Raw genomic sequence first — 11,860 nt, 5'->3', positions numbered from 1 at the left:
TTCCTAATTTTTTATGGTGGTTATGAGATAGAGTAGGGGTACAGAAACTAACACAAAAAAATATAAAGTTTTACTGAAAACAAACGTTTGAAATGTACTTAGGAAGTTTTAGAGATTACACAAATAATATTTGAGATTTTTGTGATGACATAATAGTTGTTTAGTTACAACATGAAAACCACTTCGGATTTGAACTGGTAATGAAACAGACTCAATATTTTTACAAACAAATGTGTGGTAAAAATACTTCATTATAAAATCTGATTTTTTGTGTACAAAAGACTTGTAATATTTACTAAAAGTCTACCAAATTTTGTGAAGATATACTTTCTGCATTAAAAGTTATAGTATAAATAGTTAACTCATGTATATAATACCAAGCCCATCATGAAAGGGTTAATATACACATATTATTTTTCTTTGTTGGAAGGAATTCTGTTTTAATGTTGATATCATAATCTCCAGCCGATGTCTTTATATATGAATGCATGCTTTTATCAATCATTTGCAACTGTTTTCAGTATGAAAAGAGTTTAATGTTAAAATATTTTATGCTGATTTTCTACTTACATACAAATTTCTGACCCATTTAAACTACTTCCATTGACTTTATCAAGGAATAAAGATTCTATATAGAAAGTGTGAGTTCAGTACCAATTTCAGTTTGACTCAAAAAAGTAAATTTAAAGCTTCAAATGAACAACAATGATTAATGATGTGATAATTTTAGTGGTAACAAACTTCCATGCATCTAATCTGATTGAAAAAGTTAAATAAAACAAAAAATCAATAAACCTGGGAGAGAGTTTAAATGCTTTTCAACATATAGTTTACTTTAAACTATAGGCACCATAGCATCACAGAAGTTACTTTGATTGCATCACCTTTTATAGAAAGTTTAAACATGTATAATTACAATTATTACTCTCTGTACTTGCAAATAAACTGAAAGTTATGATGTGCAATTCGAAATTAAGTAATACCTCATGAAAGTTGCCTTTTATGCCGCGATTATGGATATGAATATCATCATGGTATGAAAGGGTGGTGACACGAGGCAAGTAAAACTCACACTGCATCATGTCAAAGAAAATTGGAATAGTGGCTTTTCGTAGCTCTGCTTCAGGAATGAGAGTCATTTCCAGGAAAGGACCAATCATTTCAGGGACAAAACGAATCTTGTGCTGACCTATGAGTAAAAACAGAGCATACATCAAAAATATCTCTTTAAAACTACTATAAATACACATTCATCATTCTGCTATAAACTTCTTGTCCACTGGAACAAAGTTGAATATAAAACTAAGTAGTCAAAAATGACTCTTCAGCTTCCATCTTAAAAATGAAAAAATATTATGTAGCCACAGATGATGAATCAAGTTTTAAGGGAAAAGTATATATATCTGTTCTTGACACTATAAAAACAGAAGTATTATAATAATCCTCACACAAGAAAACACCAGAAAAGCCTGCTGTACTGTGTAATAAAATAAACATGTAGTGAAAGAATTGAACTGTTTGTTTGTTTTAAGCACAAAGCTGAATAATTAGCTATTGCCATTGTGCCCACCACAGGGATTGAGCCCCGACTTTTAACATTATAAGTAGGGGTTCACATAATTTTTCATATCAGGTTCCCAAATGAGTACCAGCAAAGTGATTGGTACTCATGTAAATTAGTTATTTTCATCCAACTCATTGTCTAGTTCCACATACGTTTTAAAAGGCAATATTTAAAAAATCTCGAATTTTCCCTAGTGTGAGAAATGACACTTTTTCTCAAGGCATCCCCTCTTCTCTACTTTATTCACCATCCCTCCAATGTAATTCGATAATGTATCATGAGCCTCACATTCTTCAAGTGGTTTATAACTTATAATTGCAGGAGTAGTAGTTAGACTTGGTTCAAAGGGCAATAAAATGATAAAATTTAAATAAAAACACATGTATAGTGTTAAGAGTTTAAAGCTACTTAGGATAAACAAATGTAGTTTCATGTTACAATTTGAAGTCATTCTGGAAAGTAAAAAGGGTTAGTTAGATTTTATATTGGTGGTTACGAGGTCGGTCAAATTGACTGATCTTTTTTATAGAGTTAAGTTAGAAAAAATAAGAAATAAATTATAAAGTTTTATTGAAAAAATGTTTGAAATGTAATTCGGGGTTTATAGAGATTATGCAAATGATATTTGAGATGAAAAAAGTACTTTTAATCTTAACATGAAAATCACTTTGCACTTGGACTAATAAAAAAAATAGATATATTTTTGGACAAATCTTTTTTAGTTTATTAAAAATACTTTGCTAAAAATTTTTATAATTTTCCCACACTGAAAATATATTTCTGACAGGAACTTACTTCCACTCACATACATAGTTATTCTCATTCAGTGCTGCCCTCTGCTTGCAAAAAGCCTTTCATTTCAAGTACCCCTCGATTCACACGGTTTAACTGAATCATGCATACAAATTATATTCGACAAACTTCCACCAGTAGACATGCCCCACACAAACATGACTCATGTGACTCCCTTTATGCTATTCTACCTAACTATCATTTGGAGTTTAGGCAGAAAACTAAGCACCAGTAGACAGTAGGGAGAAATGGTGGGAAGTGTGAGTGGAAGTAAGAAAATGTTGGAAATATATTTTCAGTGTAGAAAAATTATAACTTCTGATGAGGTACCTTACTTCCACTCACATACATAGCTAGAATCTTACATTGAATTGGTGGAGGGAAAACAGAGAAGCATCCTTCGAAAGTGTCCTAAGGACACCCCCAAGAGGGAGCCCTCAAAGAAGAGGGCAACACTGGCAAACCAACAGGCCATAACCAGTCCGGAGGAATCAGAATTATCATTCTTATGAAATCCAGTCATGTACTCAAATGATCACAGAATCATTTTCTTTACTAATGAACAGTAGTATCCTGCTTTGGTCTACTGTCAAGGGAAAACAGAGAAGCATCCTTCGAAAGTGTCCTAAGGACACCCCCAAGAGGGAGCCCTCAAAGAAGAGGGCAACACTGGCAAACCAGCAGGCCATAACCAGTCCGGAGGAATCAGAATTATCATTCTTATGAAATCCAGTCATGTACTCAAATGATCACAGAATCATTTTCTTTACTAATGAACAGTAGTATCCTGCTTTGGTCTACTGTACAGCTTTCTTTGAAGAGGACTAGTTAATATAAACATACTTCAATTCTGTTGCTTAAAATTAGGAAGTGTAAATGCAAGCTGATAAAAGAAAATAAAAAACATAAAATAATATTTTTGATAAAATTTATTACTATGAGAAATAAGCAAACTGAACAATGCATTCTTTTTGTACTTACCAAGGTTAAACCACATTGAACGAATTTCAAATCCAGTTTCTCTTCTCATATCTTTGTACCTATACAACAATGTATCATTGTATTAATAAAATAATGAGTACAGCTAACATACAGTACATTACTCACAAGCTATTGTCAGATGCAAGTTGCCAGTGATATTCTATTCTGGCAATATTGTTAGCATAATTCACTTATGTAACAAACATTTGGTAATATTTGAAAAAAATTAGCAAACTTGTATTTATTTAAAAAAGAAATCTAAAAAAGTAACAGTTATATTCAACAGATCAGCAACTTTATAATATTTCACTAAACATGGTATGAACACTGGCAATGGATTCATGCTGGGGAAAGATTTTAAACATTTCAGAGTACACCTATTTCATCTTCAAGGAAATCTGAATATTTTATTATACTTACATTTATTAGAATTCCCACAGCAGCAACAAAATTGTTTGGAACAGTGTTTTGGATTTCTTCCATCTGCTCTCAATGAAGAAATGGTGTAAAGGGAATAGGGACATCATCAAGAGGGCAGAGGAAGTGAATCAAAGTTGCATGTGCTTAAAATATTTTGCTACAATGCAGAATATATTTTGTAAACATTTATTTCTGTTTTTTAAGAAGAGTATTGGTCACATAATAATTATTCTAATCATTAACAACACAGGGGTTAGCCTGGATATAAATGTTGGACTATTTCATCATCACTTTGCTCAGCATCAACATCAAATTTACCTTGAAACAAAAAAGTAATGAGGGCTTATGCATTTTCTGCTATATTGGAAATTGTAACTTCCTTTTCTTGTTCACTGGATTCATCCACTGGAAAAGAATATCCAGGATATGTTCTGGACCAGCAAATCAAGCATACCCCTGATGTTTAACAGTTTTCTTACATATTGAATATTATGTTTATAAAAGATAATAAAGCACATTTATGATTAAGTTTGAATTTGAATTTAAAGCTGTGAATAGAAACTTTAGTGTACTGATCACTGTGGAAAAAATTGTATAAAAACTCACCTTGAAATTATTTTATTTCTTTTATTTGGAAAGAAATTCTCAAGCTGTAGTGCATCTTGGGTTAAGAATGAGATGGCACAATGAAAGAAGTTGTTCCAAACCTATCCACAAAATAATTATGTACAAGTTTTATTATTACACTTAACTTCAAACATATAAAGTGTTTTCCTTGTAAAGATAAGAACTGAAATTTAAATAATTTAAATTTTAATGACCTAAAATTATATCCAAATCCTAATGTTTCCATGATTTGAATAAAGCTTCCTAAGTTGAAATTTATGAATCAAAATGTCATTATCTTTTGAACTGCAAAATCTAGGTCAAGCTATCTCAAATGTGGCTTTGATTAAAACTTTTCCATAAACTCGTCTTCTGAGAGATTTTTTGTTTCTAAATACAGATGAATGCAAGAGGTATGTGTCTACAAATGTTTCATTTATTAATGCAACATATGTAACATCTTCACAAAACCAGTTTATAATCAAAACCCTTTCTCAGACTAACCTTAATGTGCAGCTCTTATAATACAATCACTTAATGGTTATAAACAGGTACATATTTCAGTGTGAAAAAGATAGAAGCATTCTATTATATAGTTTAATATCAGGATAAACTTTCATTTAAACTCTAAAATATAGGTATCACAAACATACAGATCCAAAAAACTACAATATGAAGGGGTGGGGTGTTTGTTTCTTTGTTTTTAACACTAAGCTACCTAATGGGCTATCTGTAATTTGTGTGCCACACAGAAGCAAACCTTGGGCTTTAATGTTCTAAGTCAGCAAACTTACTATTAAAATACTTTCTTTCAAAATAGGATTAAAACCAGAAGCATAAATGAAAACAGAAAAGAGAATTACTACACAGTATTTAGGACATGTAGTATAGTAATTTCAAAGCAAAATTAAAAACAGGAGCAGGAATATAAACAAATATTATAGACAGTAGGAAGACTATTATAATATCATCTCTTAACATAAGATTAAAAAAGTGGAAGAGAAGGAAAAATTATTATATAACAGAAAGAAATCTATCCTCATACCTCTTAACATAAGATTGAAAAAATGTAAAAGAAAAATTACCATAGAGCAGTAAGAAATTTACTAAAATATCTCTTAATATAAGATTGAAAAAATGTAGCACATTGTAGTGGAGATACTAAAATACATTTTTCAACAGAAGACTGACAAACAGGAAAGAAGTAGAGAAAAATACTACACACTTTACTCTCCACAGCTTATATTTCAACAGAAGATTGACAAACAGGGAAGAGGTATAGAAAAATACTACACACTTTACTCTCCACAGCTTATATTTCAACAGAAGATTGACAAACAGGGAAGAGGTAGAGAAAAATACTACATACTTTACTCTCCACAGCTTGTATTTCAACAGAAGATTGACAAACAGGGAAGAGGTAGAGAAAAATACTACATACTTTACTCTCCACAGCTTGTATTTCATACTTGTAAAACTTTAAAATGTTTCTGAGTTCTAATTCTGGAACATACTAAATCTGGTTGAGTTCAATATGCTCAACTCAGCCTGAGGTATTAATTTTTGTAGTGAGTGCAGTCAAGTTTAATGAGATTGTTGTGCTGTATCCTGCTTTAACAGTTACTTCCATATTACTGTCAATCTTCTAATTGGTCAACTGCAGAGATAAGGTGTTTTGCGAGTACAGTTTAGTTAAGAAATTATTTCTGACCTCCTAGGAGAAAACTTTTGTTTTCATTTTGAAGGAGACAAAACGTTTTGTAGAGCATTTTTTTATTTTGTTCAGTCTACTGATAGTGTGTATTCAATTACTTAATTTTTGATTTCCCTTTATTCACAACATAATAGTCTTACAAATCACCAATCAGCTACATTATTCATTCATTTTGTTTTTATTTTTAGTTCAATATAAAGCATTCTACATTCATTGTTACATCCACACCATATCTTGTCTCTTTCAATCCACCTATGATGAATCACTACACACATCCTTCCGCATACTAGATTCACAAACCACTAGTTTTTATGGAGATGAAGCTGTGAGAAGGGTTTAACCTTGAGATTATCAATCTGCTACAGATCAGTGGGGGAATCTGCTATAGCATTTTTCAAAAAGATTGAGCAACTGTATAGCAGAGAGTCTAACATATTTACTTTCCATACAGGATTAAGAAAGGAAGTATAAAAGCTTGTATATTTGTTGAATTTTGAGGTGAAGCTACTCGAGGGCTATAAGCACCAGTCTTCCCTAATTTGAAAGTGATAAACCAAAGGGAAGGAAGTTAGTCAATACTATTCATCACCAACTCTAATCAAATACTGTCATTTCACCATCACTCTTATAACACATACACAGCCCTAAAGTGAGGAACATGACTATTATTTGTTGGTAACAGGGAATAAACCACAGATCCACAATCCAGCATGCTTAACCATTTGGCTATGCTTTGCCCATAGAATAAAGGAAGGTCAAAAATTAATATATTTACTTTCCATACAAAATTTAGAAAATGAAGCATAAAATAGAAAATTGTAATAGTGCATCTAATATAGTATTTTCCCTAAAAAACTGAGAAACTGGAGCTTGAAAAGGGAAAATTACTACAATACAATAGTGGGTCTGACACAGTTTTTTTCATTCAAGTTTTAAAAGTAAAGTATATGAAGAGAAGTGAAAGTTATTCTACTGAAGCATGGAAACTACTATACCTATTTAAAAACAGATTTACAAATGGCTAAGCAAAGTTTTGACTCCAGAGGTGATAAAAATTGCCCATAGAATAAAGGAAGGTCAAAAATTAATATATTTACTTTCCATACAAAATTTAGAAAATGAAGCATAAAATAGAAAATTGTAATAGTGCATCTAATATAGTATTTTCCCTAAAAAACTGAGAAACTGGAGTTTGAAAATGGAAAATTACTACAATGCAATAGTGGGTCTGACACAGTTTTTTTCATTCAAGTTTTAAAAGTAAAGTATATGAAGAGAAGTGAAAGTTATTCTACTGAAGCATGGAAACTACTATACCTATTTCAAAACAGATTTACAAATGGCTAAGCAAAGTTTTGACTCCAGAGGTGATAAAAATGTTTTTGATAAAAGCTGTGAAGATATAAATAAAAGACAAAAGTATCCACAAGGACTAACACATAAGGAAGCAAGAGAGGTATTAATGAATACAGTGGATATAACTTATCATATGATTTTATGTTTAAAATATTTTTGAGCCTAAACATATCAATTGGCACTACCTGATGAAAGATTTAAAAGGATGTCAAAATAAAATTTCCTTACAATGAAACCATTTACAATTTTTGCCTTCTTATAAACATCTACAAGTAAACCGATGTCTTGAAATATACAAAGTGCAAAGGGAGTATGCACTAATGTTTAAATGATTCCCATTGAAGCATGTTAATTCTTAATTCCTTTACTAAGAAATTATAATACACTCAACAATATTTGGGAACAAATGCTCAATATTATTGATTTTCACTTCCTTTTTTCTACTTATAGTTCTGTCTAAATTTATAATTACAGTGTAAAGAAATTTATATGATAATATTCTTATGTTACATATAAAACTTTATAAACACTTTTGACAAAGCAGAAAAATGAAGCCACCCAGATATGAAAAATGATATTTTATTTGGTTTATTTACGACAAAATTAAAACAAGTATGGAGAAAAAATAAAATTTCACACAACTATTATTTTAGTGCTATTTACTTTTAATTGTTTACTAGTAACCTATAAATTAACTCACCTGATACTCAAATGGGTTTGTTAAATAGTCACGCAATGTGTGGGAAAAATACCTCAGAGCTTTTAAAATAATGCTGGGGAAAAATAATTAAATGAGTTAATAGAAATTTTTCTCTACAAAGGATAAAAATGTATTTGACTATTTTATCATATTTTGATGAAAATCATTTGCTATTTTAACACATAACCAATATAAAAACACAAAATAAGAATTAAATTTCCACTTATTTTCTTAAATAATTCTTAAAAAATATGCAAAACCTGACCAAAAACCTTCACAAATACATCTTCTACATGCTTTATTTGGTTTAAAACATTTTACAAACAATTTCAAACAATCAGATACATATCAGGTTAAACTTTTGTGTTTCTGGGTTTGAGAAAACAGAATAATTAATATGTTAAAAACTAGAAATTTACACAACTTTAAAATGTTTTACAATTTTATTGTTGTTCAAAGTGTGTGTGTTGATTTTGCCCAATACTATTTGAGGGTTATTTGCCATAGCCTTCCATAATTTAGAAGTAACTGACTATAAGAAAGGCAACTGGTCAACATGATCCACTGCCAACATTTGGACTATTCTTTCTTACCAAAAAAAAGTGGGATTGACTTTCACATTATAACATTCCCATGGCTGAAAGGGTGAGCATATTCGGTAATGGGATTCAAACTCCCAACTTGCAGGTTACAAGATAAGTGCCCTAACCACCAGGTCATTTCATGTCTTTGTTAACAGTTTACACTCCTAAAAGTCTTATTATCAACTGAACTAAAAAATTCATGGTTCATACTGAATTGCTCAGACCAATTTCAAACACTTTTCAAGGACATTCTAAGCACTCTCAGAATGTTTGTCCAAGCACTTTTTGGAAGTTAAAATCTACATCAAAATCAATTAAATTTCACTGAAACTATAAAATTCTTATTTATTTGTTCAACATATGAATGTTGACTAAAAAGAAAAAGACTATTTATTGTGCTCAACTCAGCAACATGCATTAAAGTTAGATATATTGAGATATTCTGCTATTATGATATTTTCAAGTACTTTTTCAATAATTTTCAAGGATGCGTATGCACCCTGAAAATTGCTTATATGACCTATTTATCACTTCTTTTCCTTTAGCTACTGAAAAAATTTTTAATTTGTCAACTGGTTAAACCATTCCAACACTACTGAAAATAATTTGCTAAAGTAATAACAAAGAGATACCTTTTAATTTTAACAATACTGGCTGAGTTTGATTTCATTTTTAGGCAAAAAAATGTTTAAATTTGAATATGATTTTACTATATTAGAATTACATTTTCTACTTTTTTCTACTTTTATAACTTTTCTTTAATTGTGTTGAGCAGTTTGTTTAAACATGTTTGTCTTGAATGTAAAACAAATACATAAACATAAGTTATTTTGAAGCTACACAACTTCGCATGTATCTTGTACGTCAATGTCATTACATACTGGACCTTCTACACATTTATGTATTTTCTACTAAAGATGCAAAAAAAGTTGGGTTGGTTACTTTATATACCTATAGGAAAAAATGTACCTGTTTTGCAGCATGATCATTTCATTCCAGTCTTTTTGGTAGACATTCTTGCTAACCAAGTCACGGAAGACAAGTAAAATTTCCATAAGAAAATCAATAAGATCTGTGCGTGTGACAAAGTGGTTGATATACTGATTGTAGTGTGCTGGTGTCATCTGTCTGAGGATTGCCAGCATTACTGCCACCAAGTTACCCTGGTAAGAGAGAAAAGTGTTCAGTTTTTACAATTAATACCATATCTAATGTTTCATATTTGAGAAATCGTAGAATTAAAATATAAAATGTAACTTCTATGTATCCTGTGTGAATGAATATTAAGTACAAGGTATGTAGATAATTAATATTATGCTAAGCATTCTATACCTGAGAAGTCTAGCAGGTAGTATTCAAACTTTTTAATACTTTTAACACCAATAATTTTTACATGCAGTGTGGTTTCCCTGCCAGCTGGTTTTTCCTTAATGAAGAAGAAAGTGCTATGTCACAATAAGCTAAGATCACATTTCATTTTGTAGGTGTTTTAACATGTTGTTGTAAACTATATTTTTAATGTTATAGTTTGGCTGTTTCCTAGAAGGTGCTCCTAACTATGATGATTTAGTTATCAAGAATCTTCATCTAATATCTAGAGACAAGGACACATTACTTATAAATATGAGTAGAAAATCAGATTCAGTAAAGTATTTAGTATAAGAGTTTGGTTCAGTGTCAGAAAAGTTATTCAGTGGGAGTTACTGCATATATTCAGTTACTCGATCAAATAGCAATAGAATTGTGCAAGTAGGTTAATTTTTGTAAGTTAGGTGTAGTCCCATTAATGAGGAATTTCTATGAAAACATTATTTGTGAATCTAGGTTTACAACTTGTGCCAAAGTGAATGTAGCCTATAGAAAATTAGAAGAAATAAATTAATTTGTTATTGTTATGTGGACTGGACTTGGCATGAATTTTATCAAATAATCTAAACGAACGTGACCAACAATAGAAAATATCACAACAACATTAACATTGTTCTTGGATTCAATACTACGTCAAAAGTCTCTGAAAACGAAAATTTATCATTTCACGTTTAAAACAATGATTATTCATATGGCATAATGTGTAATTTAGAGCCTTTTGATTTAAAAAAGAACAAAAACCACATTAACTCATTTTATGAGTTGGTTGAATGCAGAAAAGTAATTAAAGTCAGAAATTTTCTACTAATTCTCAATCAACTAATAAGACAATCACAATCGATATTTTCATCATCCAATATATATAGACCAACACATAGACTGCCAGAGCCATAATACAGTCAACAATAAATTTTTAAATAGAGAATATATGAAATTCAAATGAAACATATTAGGAAATACAACTTCAAATAATTTCTGGATAACATTAATCATAACTAATATTAAAGTCAACTAAATGTATCTAAGAAAATAGTTTTGAGCTGTACTGCAACTGTGATTCTGGAGTAAACATTGAGGACTAGGGTAAGAAAAGTATGCTCCTTGACACCACATACAAATTAACATGCTAATTGGTCACTCTGTATAAAAGATAATTTAGAATAATAGGTTAAAATCTAGGATTGACAAAAGAATTAACAAATACTTAGAATTACAGCAGCACTATATCTTTTAGTTTAAAACTAAAGTTAAAATGTTATAAAAAATGTGCATTTGGATCTTACAACCAATGATTGATCCCGCTCCATTGCAATGACACTCTGAATTACTGTCCGCAGGACTGAGAGCATGAGGTCAGCTATATCCTGATAAGTCTCTTCTACACCACGATTATGTAACACTGTTAATATGTCACTCAAAATTTTCACACAAATATCTGTTTCTTCCTTCCTTTCTTGCTTTTCCAGGAGTCGACATACATGATCATTAATGATTGGCAACAGAATTTTGCGACATTCTAGAGTACATAAAACAAAACATAAACAAATATATATATATATATATATATATATATATAATTTAATCAACTAAACACTATCTTTTGGTTTTTCGGTTATCCCTCTGGAGAGGTACAGGTAGTTTAGTGATTAAGTTTAACTATGCCCTAAGGGTAAATTAGTTTCGTGTATATTTATATAGTAGGTTTAGTTAGTAGTATTTAATATAATACTTACGTCTACCTACTAACTTTTTACCGTTAGTTAATTACTAAAAGT

General features: G+C 30.4%; 1 protein-coding gene across 1 annotated transcript in view; it reads right to left on the bottom strand.

Annotated features, from left to right (window-relative positions):
* The window catches only part of LOC106468024 (dedicator of cytokinesis protein 1-like), a gene marked incomplete at its 5' end in the record, with an annotated part of 80,466 nt that overhangs the window by 59,121 nt on the left and 9,485 nt on the right, over nucleotides 1-11,860 (bottom strand). The window contains 6 exons of the mRNA XM_013928422.2: nucleotides 984-1,189; nucleotides 3,338-3,396; nucleotides 4,364-4,464; nucleotides 8,134-8,206; nucleotides 9,687-9,880; nucleotides 11,369-11,601. Coding sequence (XP_013783876.1) covers nucleotides 984-1,189; nucleotides 3,338-3,396; nucleotides 4,364-4,464; nucleotides 8,134-8,206; nucleotides 9,687-9,880; nucleotides 11,369-11,601 — 866 coding nt within the window. The remainder of the gene's footprint in view (nucleotides 1-983; nucleotides 1,190-3,337; nucleotides 3,397-4,363; nucleotides 4,465-8,133; nucleotides 8,207-9,686; nucleotides 9,881-11,368; nucleotides 11,602-11,860) is intronic.

This window comes from Limulus polyphemus, unplaced genomic scaffold, assembly GCF_000517525.1.
Source record: "Limulus polyphemus unplaced genomic scaffold, Limulus_polyphemus-2.1.2 Scaffold2838, whole genome shotgun sequence".
Taxonomy (NCBI): Eukaryota; Metazoa; Arthropoda; class Merostomata; order Xiphosura; family Limulidae; genus Limulus; species Limulus polyphemus.
The sequence above is the reverse complement of the archived record's forward strand: the minus strand, read 5'-3'. Positions and strand labels throughout refer to the sequence as shown.